At 44.5% G+C, this 18,065-nt stretch overlaps 2 protein-coding genes across 3 annotated transcripts in view; one reads left to right on the top strand and one right to left on the bottom strand.

Moving 5' to 3' along the window:
* NPAS2 (neuronal PAS domain protein 2) overlaps positions 1 to 18,065 on the top strand; it is a 180,284-nt gene that overhangs the window by 66,936 nt on the left and 95,283 nt on the right. For both annotated transcript variants that reach the window (XM_057740924.1, XM_057740923.1), the window contains exon 2: positions 12,870 to 12,923. In XM_057740924.1, coding sequence (XP_057596907.1) covers positions 12,892 to 12,923 — 32 coding nt within the window. In that variant the 5' untranslated portion in view covers positions 12,870 to 12,891. The remainder of the gene's footprint in view (positions 1 to 12,869; positions 12,924 to 18,065) is intronic.
* On the bottom strand, positions 8,653 to 10,202 carry LOC130856508 (transformer-2 protein homolog alpha-like). The gene is made up of 2 exons (XM_057740927.1): positions 9,905 to 10,202; positions 8,653 to 9,839 (listed from the first exon to the last, which is right to left on the bottom strand). The coding sequence occupies exons 1-2, from the start codon at positions 10,072 to 10,074 to the stop codon at positions 9,209 to 9,211; spliced, it is 801 nt and encodes a 266-aa protein (XP_057596910.1). The 5' UTR covers positions 10,075 to 10,202; the 3' UTR covers positions 8,653 to 9,208.

The raw sequence follows: 18,065 nt of genomic DNA on the forward strand, positions 1-18,065 counted from the left end.
CCGAGCGTGACTCATAAATCTCCTTTTCCCCCTCTTGCTGATTTTTATAGGCATCTGTTGTCCACATCCTGACCACACACTGTCACCCATCAGATTCTCTAGTTGACTCCGGTTTACACCGTGCAGTCTAAACTCTTTAGAAAGGGGCCCCTAAAAGGAATTGTTAGCAATTAGAACAGACGTTCCAAAGGTTGCAAGAATCCCGTCATGTTAGGATGACCCTTCGATCCAGATGTGGCGATGATTTCTATTATGGAAATTCTTTGCTGACCGAACAATGTCATTGCGAATTTACTTAATAACAAAGTTTCTAACTTTCTCCTTCCATTCCTTCATTGCTTATGTCACGGTTTCCCTGACAAATGACTCATCAGACCCTTGGAAAAAGGAAAGCGTGAAGGGGGCATCATGGTCCTAACAGGCAAACAAAGCCTCAGCCTTGACCTTGGAGATGCTTGTGGGATGATTCCCATATGGTCACGGAAGTTCACTGAGGAAGGGTCTCTCCTTGGTTTCTCCTGGGAGTCTGGCTCCGTGAGGCCCCAGCTAGTCAGGGAAGGAGTGGGGGGAGCTTTGGTGAAGCTTCGGTGAAGAATGGACCCATCCACCTTGACTTTTCCCAAGTTGCCGAATGTGAGAGATCATGCTGAGAATTCCCCAGCTGGAGGGGAACTGGGGTTGCAGGAGCGGGTGTCTCGTGGGTTGGCACTGTCCATTTCCTTTAGAAGAACTATTTTTCCCCCGGTGAATGAATCATTGCAACAAAAATGATGTGCCCTGGAGAGGAAGAATTAAAATGTGGAAGTGATTTCCTAGCCTCCCCCAAAGGACAAAGGGAGACAAGTCAACTCTGCAGCTCATCAGTGACTGTTTTTCAAAGGCTTTTTATTCCTTATATATAATGAGGAAGAATCATGATCGCGCTCCCACGTGGGAGATCCAGATGTTAGTTGAAAACGACATGAGGTCCCCTCACCAGGGGCCGGCTGGGAGGGCAGAAGGCAGGCTCGCTATTGACAATAAATAAGGCCCAGCCAACTGGGGAGATATCTGCATGGCGTTGCCTCTTTGGATTTCCACCTGCTCTTGTTTGCAGTGTTTTTCCTTTGTCATGATTGAAAGTCACCAGGTTTGGTTGGTACGATGAGGAGGAATATTCAGATTTTCCAGTTACCTTGGGGCCTGTGATTCAAACCATTTCTCTGCCAATTTGAAAACGTCATGATTTTAGTTTGAAAAAACATGGGCCTTGCCATGCAGTAGGCTTAGGGGAAATTCATGATGATGTGGAGTGACCCATTGGGCCTCTCGAGACTGTGCAAAATGTTAAAAATTAAAAAGACATGGAAAAGGAGGGCTGAGCACCAATTCTAGTGATTCTGTCTGGCCCCCAGCTCGTTTTTACAAATAAAGTTTTATTGGTACACAGCCATACCCACTCACTGACACACCATCTACAGCTGCTTTCACACTACAGTGGCAGAGTTGAGTGGTTGCAGCAGAGACTGGATGGTCTGCATCTAAAATATTCAGCAGGTGGCCCTTTATAGAAACCCCTGCTTTAGGAGAATGACATACCTTTCCATGTAGGTTGCACATAGCCTTCTCTGGAGCCCCAGGCGTGAGCTGCCAGTCCCCGGGGGGGTCCCTGCCCCCTATATGATACATTAATCTCCTGTCTCCCTGCTGACTCATTGTGGAACCCAGGGCAAATGTGGCATGAGAAAACAGTCACACTGCCACTTACTGGTCCCTGTTCAAGGGCCAGAGTCGCAAACCATGGTGGAGTAGATGCCTGTGAGAAAGAGCCCTTGGAGGCAGAATTTTAGGTAATGGGGATGTCATCTGCAGACCTCATTTGTGTCCTTCTGTTCAATTAAAGTCACTGGATGCTCATCGAGAGCATCCTTGGTCATTTCCACCTGTGTTTCTTTCCCTCTCTCCTCTCCCTCCCATCCTCACAAGGACCTGTTTCTATTAGCTTATCACTAGATGCTGCAGGCAGCACCACCTTGTGTGTGTGTGTGTGTGTGTGTGTCTGTCCGTCTGTCTTTCCGCCACGCCTACACACATAGTTTTCGACACTGACTAGTAGGCGGGAACCATAACCCCACTCTGCCCACAGACCTGTTATAGGTTTAAGTACCAGCTTCTACTCCTCATCGTCATTAATGATATTGTGATTCATAGTAGTTAAAATATTTTTTGATGCCCCTTTGGTGTCAGGGACAGATGAATGAGGGACTCCGTAACCCTGCTTGCCGGCAGCCACAGGTAGGCTCTGGAGGTGGGGTGGGAGCGCGTGTCTGGTGTCCCTGCTGGACAGCTCCCTTCCCCCCTAAACAGCCCTTTCTTCTCTGGTCAGGAGCGCCGCTGAGGTCTGTGCGACCCCATTCACCCCATGGCGACCTCGTTGGGCAGAGAGTGTGTTCATTGAAATTTAAGGCAGACAAGGAAAAAGGATGGGGCTGGAGGCACCTGCCTCTGCGAGGGCTCAGGACCATGGCGGGAATGTAGAGGTTCGGGTGGTTACACGGGGCAGATGTGGGGTGAACAGGACTCTCCTGAGGCCCTCTGTGCTGCAGGGACACCCTGGCCCTCCTTGCACATATGCACCTCTCACTTTCACCTTACACGCTCTCTGCCTGGTGGCCTCATGAAGTTTAAGGGATTTGCTTGAGGTCATGAAACAAGTAGGTCGGAGCTGAAATTGAACTTGGGCTGCCTCTGAGGTCAGAAGCCCACACATCCTGAGCAGGCAATGGGTCAGCTCGAGGAGACGCAGCCGAGGGCGGGCTCTGTCTGCAGAGCCGGGGGTCCCTGGACAGCTCAGTCTTCATGATTCTTAAGGAGAGGAGGCTATGGCCCATTTCACCCACAGAATTGGATGGAGAGGAAACGAGATGATGCTTTTCCGGAACGTGGTGGCCGCCGAGGGTTGGTGAGGAGCCATTGGCTTCTCCTGGAGGTACTGGTCGAAGTGGATTTTCCCTTTAGTCAATAGCTCCTGCACACACGGCAGTTTTCGTTTTAATTTTTAGTCATCAGCGTGTAATTGCACCTTCAAATGTAGCTCGTAAGTACTGGTACCCTGGATTAACTGTGATCATTGAGGCATTTGTGGGAGTTGGTATTAGTCAATCGCACGGGAATTCAGACAAAGGTTTGGTCCTGGCTGTGTCCTTCCTTTCCTCCCCATCTGCCTCCCTCCCTCTCTCCTTCATTCCTCGTATGTTTATTGAGCACCTGATATGGGTAAGGAGCTGGGCTAGAGATCGTAGCCTGGGTAATGGGTAAAGACACCTTGTACCTAGTCCTTGCCATCCAAGTGGGGAACCAGATGTTGAGTGTCTGCTGTAAGCCAGGCTTGCTGGTAGTTTCATACTTGCCAACTTAATTAATCTCATTTAGGTCTGAGGCAGGTCATTCCTCTGATTCAAACCCCCAGTGCCTTCCTTCCCATCTCGCCCAGAGCAAAGGCCAGACTCTGTCCAGTCTCCCCGGCGTGTCTCCCCCAGGCTAACCCCATCCACTACGGCCTCTCTGCTGTTCCTGGCTCCTGTTGCTGTCTGTACGCTCCATCCTCTCTTCCCTCAGGCCATGGCTCACATATCACCTTACCAGTGAGGCCTTCCGTGAGCCCCTAAAGCACCAGAGCTTTCCCTATTCCCCCAGGTTCTCCTTTATCTTTCTCCACACCACTTATAACCAATGACACGCCATACCTTTACTTACATGCTTGTGGCTTCCCGCCTCCACCTAAGCACCACGGGAGCAGGGGCGATGCTCATTGCCCAGACTCTCAGGGAATATCTATTGAATCACGGAACATCACACGTGGATGTCATCTTACTGCTGCGGTGAATACACCTCAGTGCCCTTCCACAGAAAGACGCCTGTGTGTGCATCAGAGGTCTCAACATTCTTAAGATTCAGTTTTTCCCAAATTGATCTCTAGATTCAACACAATCCCAATAAACATCACAGCGGGCATTTTTATGGAAATGACAATGTCAATTCTAAAACTTACATGGAAACGCAAAGACCTAGAATAGCCAAGAATCTTGAAGAAGAAGAACAAAGTTGGAAGGCTCACACTCCATTGATGTCAAGAATTCCTTCAAAACTCCAGGAGTTAAGAAAATGTGGTTCTGGCTTAGAAACAGACAAATACAAGATGCCTCAGGGTCAGGAAACATACAGTAAGTTTAAACAGTAGATTAGTTATGTTTTCAAACAAAACGCTCAGTGTGTTTCCAGATGAAGTGCCTGTAAGTTTAAACGTAGGTCCAACTGTTAATCTGGTAAAAATTCAGTAATCATATATCAAAGTCTCAAAACACAGGGAAAATAGTGTATTTTGTGTACTTTTTTTGAGACTAATAATTGGATCTACTCTTTTAAGTTTAGAGATTCTTCATCTGAAAACAGGATATCTGGAAGTTGAAGAAAAACATATTGCACGTGTTATATGAAATGTAACTACCATACAATTTGAAGATAAGTTTATTACTACCTCAGCCAGGTGAATATGGTCAACTTAACAGAGATAGAGCCTGTTAATACTCTTGAGGTGATGTGATGAGAATGGTACTTTAGGATTTCCCTGGTGGTCCAGTGGTTAAGACTCCACACTTCTCCAGGGGACACAGATTTGATCTCTGGTCAGGGAACTAAGATCCCACATGCTACATGGTGGGCCCCCAAAATAATAATAATAATAATAAATTAAAAGAATGGTAATTTACCTCTGTGGGCTTTCTTCTAAAAACCCAACTGCCCAGTCTGAGAAGAACATCAGACAGACCCAAATTGAAGGACACTCAACAAATACTCCTCAAAATGGTCAAGGTCATCAAAAACAAGGGAAGTCTGAGAAACTGTCACAACCAAGAGGAGCCTAAGGAGACATCACAGCTAGATGGAGTGTGGTGTCCTGGATGGGATCCTCGGACAGAGCAAGGACATTAGGGAAAAACTAAGAAAATATACATGAAGTGTGGACTTTAGTTAATAATAATGCGTCAGTGTCAGTATTTGTTCTTTAATTGTGACAAATACACCATAGTAGCCTAAGGTATTTATAACAGGGGAAACTGGGTGCAGGATATGTGGGAACTCTCAATACTGTCTTTGCATTTTCTATAAATCTAAGATTGTTCTAAAAAATAAGGTTTATTTAAAAAACAAGTTTATCCTGTATGTCTGAACTTTAAGGATACCCTGTAGAGAAATGGAACTGACAGAGATTCTGTAAATATACATATAGGATCACACAAGGTATCTGACAAAATGCCAATGGAATTCAGTTGGGAGATGTCTTTTCAATAAATGATCCTGGCACAACTGAGGATACAGATGGGGGACGAAAAAGATGATCCTTGGCCACTATCTTACACCAACATAAAATTTAATTTCCATTGGGGTCTAAATCAATGTGAAAGCTAAAATGATGAAGCTTCTAGAAGAAAACATAGGATAACTCTTCATGACACTGAGGTGGCAAAGGCTTCTTAGGACACAAAAATTACTAACCATAAAATTAAAAATATATAAATTACACTTTATCAAAATTAAGAACCGTTTGTCAAAAGACACCATCAAGAGAGTTAAAAGACCAGCCACAGGGGAGAAAATGTTCACAATACGTATATCCAGCAAAGTACTTATATTCAAAAGAGAGAAACTTATACAGATCAGTATGATGAAGACAGACACGCAATTTCTTCAAAAAAAGAAGAAAAAGAAAGAAAAGTGGTCAAAACACTTGAACAGACACCTCACAAAAGAAGCTGTCTAGATAGCAAATAAGTCCATGAAAGGATGCTCAGCATCATCAGTCACCAGAGAGATGCAAAGTTAAATCCCAGTGAGATCCCACAACACGCCCACTAGAATGACTAAAAATAAAAAGATGATGTAAGTGTTAGGTGAGAATGTGGAGACACTGGAACTCTCGTGTACTACTGGTGCAAATGTAAAACTGTACAGTCACTTTGGGGCACATTTGGGCAGTTTCTAACATAGAAAGCATATGGCTATACTAAATCCAGCAGGTACACTCTTAGGCATGTATACCCAAGAGAATGAGTGCTTATTTCCAACAAAAAACTTGGATATAACTTATCCTGGTGATGTTAACTTTGACCCCAGGTGAAGGTGGTGTCTGCCAATCTTCTCCTCTTATAAAGTTACTATTTTTCTTTTATAATTAATATCTTCAGGGAGATGCTTTGAACTATGCAAATAACCTGATTCTTCTCAAACTTTTGCCCATTACTTTCAGTGGATTTTGCCGGCAACAGTTATTACTTTGGGGTATTGATGGTGATCTTCGATTTCCCTTCTTCCTTCCACAGTTATTAACTGAAATTCTTCTTCTGTAAGGGAAAGCTGTCCCCTCCTCCATTTATTTGTTCATTTAATTATTTACTTGTACCAGTGGATTCATGAATAGGTTTTTCTCTGGATTATAACCTATCATTACTGATTTAGTTCCAAGTGCTCTTTCCCCCAGCCTCTAATCATTATTATTGGTTGTTATTTCTTGAGTAGTTAACTAGATGCAGATGCCTATACTTCAAATTTCGGGAGATGTAACAAGGCTTCAAAAGATTCCACATAGTGTGTGTTCCAGGAAAAGTCAAGAAACCCAGAACTGAACCCCCAAGAAATGAAATATACGGGATGTTCTGGGTACCCTCCCTGTACCCCTCCCCTGCACCCATCTCTCCCCTGTTTAGATGACATAAGGAGCCTTCCTCTCTGTCTTCTGGCTGGTGTGGCCAACAGGAGACACACAAGAGGGGATCAGGGTGGGCAGAGAGTGAGGTGAGGTGTTTATCCCCTTGACTTCCTTTTTACAAGGTTTCTTCAGGCTGACTGCATCCCTCTACCAAATGCCACCTCCCTTATATGACAGGTTCAGGTAACCATTTCCCTCTTGTCCCTTGACCCTTAGAGGTGTCAACAGCTCTGCTGACATCAACCCTAAGTGCTTGCACCATTTTTCTTGGTTTCCCTACCCACCCCCCACCTACACCTTTACAAACAGCCTCCTTGCAATTATGTCCTGTTTCCTGTTGGGACCCTGACTAATAAACCCCGTAAGAGTCTAGCCCATCTAAGATGTGTGGTTATCTGCAGTAAATATACTAGGGCTTTCCACCATTGTTCACTTTGGGGGTTAATCACATCAACAGTTATTTTCTGAGCTCCAGCAGAATCTCCTTTGCCTTCATTTTCAGCTCATTTTTCTCTTCCCTGGCATTCTGTGGTCATTCAAACAAACAAACAAAAAAACTGCTGCTCAAAATCCTTTTTAATTGCAAACTTTAAAAAATTTTTTTTTGAAATATAGTTGATTTACAATGTTGTATTAGTTTCAGTTGTAAAGTGATTCAGATATATATATATATATTCTTCTTTTACATTCTCTCCCATTGTAGTTATTACGAGATGTTGAGTATAGCTCCCTGTGCTATACAGTAGGTCCTTGTTGGTTATCTATTTCATATATAGTAGTGTGTGTATTTTAATCCCGAACTCCTAACTTATCCCTCTCCCCCTCTAATTGAAAACTCTTTATACAATGGAGAAAAGTAGCTGTCACCCCTTAAACTTCTCTATTGTTCCTTTAACCTGACTTCATAGGACTACTTTTCTCCCCCTTTTCCTTCTCCCTTGTGTGCTTTGGGGCTCCTCCAGCTCTTCCACATCATGAAGTAAAAGAGTAACTCAAAAATACAAGTTGGGGGGGACCCCCATGTTCCTCACAATAGTCAAAAGGTGGAAGCAACCCAGTGTCCATGGACAGAAGATGGATGAACAGCAGGTGATCTGTGCCTACAGTGGAATATGATTCAGCCTTACAAAGGAAGGAAATTCTGACACATGCCAAGACACGATGAACCTTGGGGACATTATGCTAAACCCATTACAAAAGGACAAATCCTGGATGATTCCACCTATGTGAGTGCCCTAGTGTCGTCAAAATTGTAGAGACAGAAAGTAGAATGGTAGTGGTCAGGGGTTGAAGGAGGGGAAATGGGGAGTCAGTGTTTAATGGGGACAGAGTTTCGGTTTTACAAGATGGAAGGAGCTCTGGAGATGGATGGTGGTGATGGTTGCCCAACAGTATGAATGTATGTAACGTAGCTGAACTGAAGACTTTAAAATGGTCAATTTTATGTTATGCGTACTTTACTGCAATTGGGTTTTTTTATGTGCACTTAACTTTATTATCTTTTACTTTTTAATTTAATTTTTATATTATATAGGAGTATAGTTGATTTATAATTGTATTAGTTTCAGGTGTACAGCAAAGTGATTCAGATATACATATACGTATATTCATTCGTTTTCAGATTCTTTTCCCATATGTGACTAGGTTATTACAGAATATTAAGTAGAGGTCCCAGTGCTCTACAGTAGGTCCTTGTTGATTATCTATTTTGTATATAGTAGCATGTATATGTTTATCCCAAACTCCTAATTTTTCCCTTCCCCCCTAATCTTTCCCCTTTGGTAACCATAAGTTTGTTTTCTATGTCTGTGAGTCTATTTCTGTTTTGTAAATAAGTTCACTTGTATCTCTTTTTTTTTTTTTTAAGTTTTAACAAATGTATTTTAAATACAACATGTCTTGTAGGAGTCCACAAGCTTTTCATCTCTAAAAAATGACATAATTTTTAGGGTTCAAAAATTATGTTCTTCAAAAGAAATGACCAAGTGTTTTCTTCTATAGCTTCAGACTTTCTACACTCAACTATTTGACTGCCCCATGCCACCCCAGACAAACCTGACATTGACTGAACTACTTTATGTGTTACTAACTTCCCCAAAAGAAAGTTAAAAAAGGAGTTTGTAGTAAATGCAGCTCTCTAATACAATGTCTAATACAATATCTAACACAAAAGAAGCTTCAAAAAGATCATTTCTCCTTATTTGATTAGCCAGGAGTTAACTTTCTGTAAAAGCAAAAAACAAACAAAAAAGATCATTTACAAAGCATAACACTGGCAGCTCCTTTTTTACTCAAGATGTTTAACTACTCAAAACGACAACAATTATATCTTTAAGAATATAATAAAAGAGATGGAAAACAGCAATACAACTGACAAAGTGTTAGATGCTAAACAAACCAAAGATTTTTTTAAGGGTTCTTTTTAAGGAGTAGAAAGGATTAGAAGCTTGGGGAAATCCAGAATTAAACAAAAAGAGAAAGAGAAAAAAAAAAAAAGAAAAAGATGTCCTCAACTGCAACCACTCTTGATCGTGATCTGTATCGACTATAGTAAGCAGAAGGCGATCTTCTTCTGTACCGGTAATCATAGTCTTCATATCTGTCGTACCCACGATCACATCCTCTATCATAGTAAGAATCTCGACGTCTGCCACCTCCACCACCGCCTCCACCACCGCCACCACCACTATGAGTTGGTCTGCCCATGTATATGCCTGGTGTAGGTGTGTGTGCTCTCTTGGTGATAGAATAATCCACACGAATTCTTCTACCATCCAGCTCCATTCCATTTGCCCTTTCCATAGCCTCCTTTGAGTCATCTATTCTCTCAAAATAAACAAAAGCAAATCCTGGAGATCGTCCAGGTGGCTGGTCATAAACCACATTGACACCACTCAATGGTCCATATCGAGAAAATACTTCACGAAGATCTCGCTCTGTTGTGTACAAACTGAGGCCAAACACTCCTAGACAAGTGCTGGGATCTGGATTTGCCCTGCTGGCTGTATGTCTTCTCTGGTTAGACATTGGAGAATGACTTTGGCTCCTTCGACGCCGGTATTCTGGTGTATAGGACCTACTTCGAGATCGTCTCCTATGAGAGTGAGAATGGGATCTGGATCGAGTGTAACACCTATGAGAATCCTCCTTGACCTCGACCTGGATTTTGATCTTGATCGAGAATGTGATTCAGAGTGTTTGGAAACCCTTGATGGGCTACGAGATCCTGACCTGCTCTCCGATTTTACACGAGCAGGAGTTCCAGTTGGAGATTTTGACTGACAGCGAGACTCTCTGCCCTCGAAGTTGTTCTCCTCTACATCACTCATGTCAGCCAGGCGCTCCCCAGAACTAAATAAGAGACAAGTCTCAGCTTGAGGGCCGATGGCTTAATCAACCCGCTGACTGGACCGTGGGGAGGAGGAAAGAGTCGGCAACAGCGGCCGCTCCACTCCACTCCCACTCGGTTGCAGGCACCGGCAAAATGGCCCACTTGTATCTCTTTTAAATTAGATTCCACATATGAGTGATGTCATATTGTATTTGTCTTTCTCTTTCTGACTTACTTCCCTTAGTATGATAATATCTAAGTCCATCCATGTTGCTGCAAATGGCATTATTTCATTGTTTTTTATGGCTGAGTAATATTCCATTGCATATATGTACCACATCTTCTTTATCCATTCCTCTGTTGATGGACATGAGGAGGGCACAGGGGACAACACGTGTGACACAACAGGACATTGGCGTGCAGCTTCTGGGGCAGGTGCTCCTGGGGAACGTGGCTCAGGTGCATTCTCTTCCTCCAGGTGCAGTGGAGCAGAGCGACTTAGGGGTCAAGTGACAGGAATCAGGCAAGGAAATGGAAGGGATGGGAGAGAAGAGGAAGTGGGTGGAGAGCATCAGGGCTTCATGGATTCCGAAAGTGTTTAAGGACAGAGAGAGAGAAATCAGAGCTGACGTGGTTGATACAGAATAGCTGTTAGTCATTCGTAGATGTTTCATGTATGATGAAGCAACCCCTGTCATCCAAACAGGATTCCAGATCCTCAGTAAAGTGGACTGAAGCCCATGTCCTCCCGTAACTGTGCTCCATCCAGGGGCGCCTGGTAAAGGGCATGACTTTTACCCTTTTACCATGGCTGGATCTTGACTCATGCCCTCGGCACACGGGCAGGCACCACTTTCCTCGGAGCACAGACCTGGGGTAGCACATCATTAAAGGAATGGACCGCATTTTTCATGCCTTAAAGTTTTGAACAGATTCCATCTGGAAAACATCAGGCAGATGCCTGTTTGCAGATGTGCTAACCCCATTTTAATTATGACACAAGCCTCAACTGCTGAATGGTGTTTCTTGCAAATCTATCACTAAAATATGCCTGCTATTTACCGAATGAGCCTTGTGAGTAAACAGGGGCTGTGGCTGTAGAATTCCTTTTCCTCTTTGGCTCAGCCTCATGCCTGGGCTCACAGCAGACCAAAACCACAAAATAAAATTATCTCGGAGAAAAGATTCATTTGTCTCACTAAAAATTGTTATCTAATGTTACAATTTTCATATACGGTTCTATTGGATTTGCTGTTTGGTTTAGAATTTTTATATCCACGTTCCTGAATGAGATTGACCTATAATAATTCTTTCTCTTAATATCCTGTCTGCTTCTGTTATAAAATTCATACTGGCTTTTTTATAAAATGAGTTATTTTCATTAAAAAAAATGTCATCTAGAACTTGGAATTTCAAGAGTAAATGTTAGTGCATTTTTGCAAAGTGTTGATTCCAGAATTCTGACGTCAGGCACTCTGTTTGGAGACTGGAAGCGTGTGGGCCTCAGTGACTCCATTTCTCCATGGTCCCTACCTGTATCTCCATCACACTTTGCCTCCAGTTCCCTTAACTCTGGCCTCAGGGACACCCTAAAATCTTTCTGCATGAAGGGGCTGGAGGGAAAGCCCCCCAGACAGAGAGGAGTCTAGGAGACGTGTGAAGGAAAAGGAGTCAGGGATGTGGCTCTGAGGGGTGAAGGACCACAGGCCTGCATGTGGCATTGGACACTGGGTCAGTGGGCCCAAGAGGCTTTGATCCAGAAGCCCAGGAGAGCAGAGGCCCAGATGGTGAGGTCGTCTCTGATGCTTTGGGGCTGTAAGAATATCCCTGGATTGTTACTTCATTTTTCGCATCAGTGTGCCTTGACTATCTAGAGGGTGTACGTGCCTTAAAGCAGGGGTCCCTTACTGATATCGGTCCGTGGCCTGTTAGGAACCGAGCTGCACAGCAGTCGGTGAGCACTGGGCGAGCGAGAGAAGCTGTGTCTGCTGGTCCCCATCGCTCGCGTTACCACCTGAACCATACCCGTTCCCCATCATTCGTGGAAGAATTGTCTTCCACAAAACTGGTCCCTGGTGCCAAAAAGGTTGGGGACCACTGCCTTGAAGGACAGCATCTATACTCCATGGGGGCCCCCATTCCCTCCAGGCTGCATAAGAGGAGTTTGTGTATTTGAATGACAGATAAACAAAGAAATGCTCCCCTTTAGAGCATCACAGGCAGCTTGCAGGTTTCAGATTTGAAATAAACAAATGCTTTGTTGAGCTGGGTCCGGAAAGCAATTCCCAACGTGTGACCTAGGGATGCAGAGGGGTCTGTGAGGTCAAAACAATTTTCCTAATATTAACATATCACGTGCCAATTTACTCTCCTGAGTAGACTGTGGACTTTTCCAGAAGCTTTTGGAGATCTGTTGACAACATCTCTCTGATGCTTAATGGAATATTGTATATTTAAGAGGTCTCAGTTTTCACTCACATACACAAGAGCTCTTCAGAGTCCTCAGTCATTTTTTTTCTTCTTCTTTTAATTAGGATAGAGTTGCTTTATAATGTTATGTTAGTTTTTGCTGTACAGCAAAGTGGAGTTCCCTGTGCCATACAGCAGGTTCTCATTAGTTATCTATTTTATACATATTAGTTTTGAGAGTACAAAGAGTTGCTGGAACCAGAAAGTTTGAGAACCTGTGGATTAAGGCATGTAGATCAGATCAGACCAAAATGATGGCAACCAGAAAGACCTGTGAGAAAGGTCGAGAATCACACAGTCATCATCTGTTCTTTTTTTTTGCAGGAAAAACTGCAGAGACAATCTAATGGATGAAGATGAGAAAGACAGAGCAAAGAGGTAAGAGGCGCGTCTTCTCCACCCTGGCATGTTGTGTGGTCACCCTGTGAACCTCGTTCGTCCTCACTCTACAGAGGAAAGCACAGCCAGGCAGGCGGCTGGGGCCCACACGCTCCTTGAAATATTGCATCGCTCGGCTCAAAAACTTCAAACCAGCTCCCTCAATTTTGTTCCTTACCTTGAAATTACTCATTGTCTGAGACTTGCCAAGTGGTTTATAGTTTGCACATGTCCACGTGGTGACCCTGTTGACTGGGCCTCCTTTCAGAAGCCTCCAGTTAGTGCATTTCCAGAGTGGACACTGCTTGGCAAGGCAGCCTGATTGGAGCCAGGCCAGCCTGGGTTCAAATCCTGGCTGTGCTCTCGGGGAGCTGTTGGCCCTGGACAATGATTGGAATAATCGTCAGCACACACTGAACATGGAATAACCATCCTCCCCGGGCTAAGCTCGTCCACATGTTATCTCAGATTCCTCATCGGGAAATGGAGATATCACAGCTGCTCGGCACTGTTACTGGGTTGACCAGAAATCCTAGCTTGGTTGCTGGCACACCAGTGCTGTTATAACCATGTCCGTGCCTATTCCTTCACTGGACATTGATTGAATATCTACTGTATATGAGGTGGAGTCATAAAGTAGGCATTTTGTATTTTTTATTTTATTTTTCTTTTTTTGGTCGCGCCGCATGGCATGTGGGATCTTAGTTCCCTGACCAGGGATCGAACCTGTGCCCCTGCATTGAAAGCACTGAGTCTTAACCACTGGACCAGCAGGGGCAGCCCTCATAAAGTGGCTCTTCCGAAGGTAGAGGCCAGTCAGATGTTATCAGTTTCACACGATCAGCCCGAGCTGCAGTTACCGCACCAGGCTCTGGGGCAATAGAGATGAATAAGAGGTGTCCTGCCTATGAGGAGGGCCTAGGTGGATGGCGGTGATGGGTAGGTGACCACAGATCATTAGGCTGCACGGGGACAGGCCCAGCAGAAGTGTCCTGTGGCCACACGGGATGTCCTGTCTCAGGCCTTCGCTCAGGCCCGGAGGACTAGCCTCCCTCCTCCAAGCTCTTTTCTCTCTACTCTCGCCACTGCCTGTGCCTGGCAGGTCCCTCGACCATCTGACAGCCTCTTACACACCTGCAGGGCCGAACGGTTTGCCCACCTCCCTTCCCAGAGCCCACTGCCTGGTTGTCACCTACAGAATCCTCCACTTGCGAATGATGGAGCCCTCGGAGGTCACCCAGTTCAGCAGCCCTGGGGGTGTCTGTCCTTCCACGTCACCTGGTGGGGGGGGGGGTCAGCCATGAGAACAATAAATCCCCAGCCACTCAGACCTGTGAGACCTGAATCACAGGGGAAGTCTGTATTGGTTGTTAATTTCCCAAATATTTCCTTAAGAAGATCAGGGAGCGGGGAAATGGCCAGAGATGTAGACGAACTCGGGTTGGTGTGGTGTGAGGATTGTTGGAGCTGGAGGATCAACAGCGGGGGTTCATCATGGTCAAAACCTCTGCTTTTCTGTAGATTTGCAAATGTTCTGTCATAACAATGTAAACAAACAACAATACAAGGAACTCCCTGGATTATTCTGAACTAACAGGCCCTACACTTGGCACCGGGGACCATGGCTCCCTTAGGCCACCACCTACAAGGGTCGTAAAACCCATGTGGGTCCCAAGCAACATGCAAATGAACAGAACAGACCAGAACAGACCAGACTGGAGTAGAGTCTCCCGGGCAGGCTTCCAGCTCTCTGCTTGGGGCATCTTGCCTCTTGGTTGCCTGCCAAGTAGCTGTGGAGAGAGAGTTGGAAGCCGAGACCTGAGCTGCACTCCTGTCCTACCTGATGGAGTCCAACAAGCCCCTTCACCTCCCTAAGCCTCCACTTTCGCAGCTGCAACATGAGGGTCATCATTTCTGCCCTGCCTTCCTCTCGGGCTGTTTTGGGATTTGGCTACAAAATACGCCAAGAAGCTTTTTTTTTTTTTTTTTTTTTTTAAAGTATTAATCACTACCTGTATGTGAAGATGTGGGACATTTTCCATAACACATTTACAGGCTGTTCCCATTAGCAATAATGAAAAGGTCAGCGGTGCTGGCCAGTGCTCAGTGGGTGTGTCCTGTGTGCCCTGATAACTTTTGGGTGCTCAGTACCAGGCTAACTAGTCTTCTATGCATTATCTCATATCCCCTCCTCCACATTCCTTTGAGGTGTGTATCATTGGTTTCTTTTTTAAAAATATTTATTTATTTATTTACTTGGCTGCGCTGGGTCTTAGTTCAGCATGAGGGACCTTTCTTTAGTCGCAGCATGCAGGATCTAGTTCCCTGACTAGGGATCAAACCCGGGCCCCCTGCATTGGGAGCACAGAGCCTTAACCACCGCACCACCAGGGAAGCCCCAAGGTGTGTATCATTTTTATTCCCATTTTACAAATGAGGAAACTAAGGCCCCCCAAGGTTAAGTAACTTGTCAAACATTCTAAGGCTCTAATAAGTAGCAGAAGTGGATGATAAACACAAGCTTCCTAAACCTCAGACTCTGTTCTTACTCCCCAGACCACACACATGTCTCTTCACATGAGAACGAATTCGGTCTCTCTGGAAGGTCCAGAGTATGTCCTGATTCAACTTTGAGTCCACAGGAGTTTGGCTTTTGCCATCACCACCTTTAATGTCACTCCCCACCCCACCCCCGGCCAGGCCCCCAGTCTCAGCCCTGTCTTTTTACCGCACAGCTTACGTCAAAATCAAGAGAAGGTTAAAATGCATGTTTACACTCTACCATACTCAGAGATAATCCAATATAGACATTCTAACATCTTGGCTAAAAATTGTTAGATATAAGTCCAGTTGTGTGCAGTTTCTTTCCATTTATTCCTGTCCCTATTTGCTTTGAGCTGTGGGCATCCACAGCCCCAAATTGCCTATTTGGAAACCTCCCAGCACAGACGCCAGGCAGCAAGGCTGCTGGTCCTCACTCCCCTCTTGTCCTCCGATGGGGAAACGGGTTTTAGAGTGTTTGGGATTACCCAGATCTCTTTGCCAGAATAGCAGCAAAAATGCAGTATTCTTCATGACCCTTGGGGAAAAAAAAAAAGGGTAAAACAAACACAATCCTAAAATGGTATCACTTCCAAAGCCTCTAGTTGTGCAGGTTTTATAGCAGCAACATGGGAGGCCCTTCCCCTAATCCCACCTGGAGGTCTGACAGGAATTGTTTTCACTCCCGATATTTTTGATGAGATTAGAAATGTTTAGCTTCAGATCAGAGCTCTCGTTGTCTCCAGAAGACATGAGCTATATTTGGCAAGGTCTTCAAAGCTTAAGGGAATTCATGGTTTATTTGGATTGTTTGATCAAGTATTCTAAACCAGGATGCGGGTCCACTTTCTTCTGTGAATTTCCATGTAAATCCAGTGAGTATTAATTGAGTGCCCTATTGTGTGTGCAGAACTGTGTGCTGTTTTCTTTAGGGAAGATGTACAAACATGGTCCTTGTACTCAAAAAAGAAACAGTTTGATTGACAGACGTTTGGTTCCCTAGATGATGAGGCACAGTTTACCAATCATAAGCACGTCTTTCTAATTCTGATGTGACACAGTTTTATGTGTGTGTGTGTGTGTTTCATCCAGGAAATAGTGTGGTGTGACAGGAAATACACAGGCTTAGAATCAGACAGTCCCAGCTTTGATTCTTGCTGCTTTTACTTTCCATTCTTAGACAGGCTACTAAACCTCTCTTAGCCTCAGTTTCCTCCTCTGTAAAGTGGGCGTGTTATAATAGTAACACCCTCTTCCTAGGGTTATTTCAGGAACTAAATGGAGCTCAGTGTAAGCCCCTAGCACAGTGCAGGGTACCTAGTGCTAATAAGAAAGGCTAACACTTCCAGGGCACATACTGTGTGTCTGAAGCACTTTCCATGCGTTAACTCTAAACCTCAACATTCTAGCCCAGTTTTACAATGGCAAAACCTGAGGCTGAGGGGTCACACAGGCAGGCAGGGGCAGGCAGAGATTCACATTCAGGTGTCAGTTTCTGAAGTCTGGGCTCCTGACAACTTCTCATGACGTGATTCAGCCACATGCCCAAGGGGTAGGGACAGAAAGTGTTGGGAAGAATCATCACTTTCCAAAGAAAGCACATTTCTGTAACTTGGCAGTATTGTAAATTACAGCTCACTCCATTTCTTGTTAGAACTGAATGCTAAGAGGAAAGTCTTTCATGTAAGCCTTCTTTAATCCAATATTAAATGGTCAGTTCACTGGCATTAATTAAAATTACGTTTTCTCCTATCAGTGAAGGTCCGTTTCTATAACCTCATGTATTTTCACTGAGGGAGGGAGGATGGGTGGTGAGTTTACAGTCTTGCTGCCCCTTGCAGGACATTTGGTCCTGTCCAAAATGTCCGTGAGACACTTGGTCCATAAAACATTTGGTCCATGCCAAAAGGCCCTTGAAATTTGGTCCTTATCCAAAACATCCATGAACATATTTGGTCTGTGCCAAATGGTTTTGGACAGGACCAAAATATCAAGGACCTTTGGGCATGGACCAGATGTTTCCCTGGATGTTTCAGATAGGACCAAATTTCAAGGACCTTTTGGCATGGACCAAGCATCTTATGGACCAGATGTCTTATGGATGTTTTGGACCGGATCAAATGTCTGCTAACCATGTTGCCTTATTTTAAATTGAAGTATAGTTAATTTACAATGTTGCATTAGTTTCAGGTGTACAGCAAAGTGATTCAGTTTTATATATTCTTTTTTTTAAATTTATTTGTTTAATTTTTTTATTGGCTCTGTTAGGTCTTCATTGCTGCATACAGGCTTTCTCTAGTTGCAGTGAGTGGGGGCTACTCTTCGTTGTGGTGCATGGGCTTATTGCAGTGGCTTCTCTTGTTGTGGAGCACGGGCTCTAGGCACGTGGGCTTCAGTAGTTGTGGTACATGGGCTTAATAGTTGTGGCTCACGGGCTCTAGAGCACAGGCTCAATAGTTGTGGCGCACAGGCTTAGTTGCTCCACGGCACATGGGATCTTCCTGAAGCAGGGCTCGAACCCGGGGCCCCCTGCATTGGCAGGCGGATTCTTAACCACTGTGCCACCTAGGAAGTCCCAGTTTTATATATTCTTTTTTCAGA

Source organism: Hippopotamus amphibius, chromosome 7 (assembly GCF_030028045.1).
Source record: "Hippopotamus amphibius kiboko isolate mHipAmp2 chromosome 7, mHipAmp2.hap2, whole genome shotgun sequence".
NCBI lineage: Eukaryota > Metazoa > Chordata > Mammalia > Artiodactyla > Hippopotamidae > Hippopotamus > Hippopotamus amphibius.

What these genes read in the sequence shown, in the direction of transcription:
- LOC130856508 (XM_057740927.1), bottom strand. Translation starts at nt 10,074, where the DNA reads ATGAGTGATGTAGAGGAGAACAACTTCGAGGGCAGAGAGTCTCGCTGT. An exon ending in CGATCAAGATCAAAATCCAG is followed by an intron (nt 9,840 to 9,904) that starts GTCGAGGTCAAG and finishes TCACTCTCATAG; the next exon opens with GAGACGATCTCGAAGTAGGT.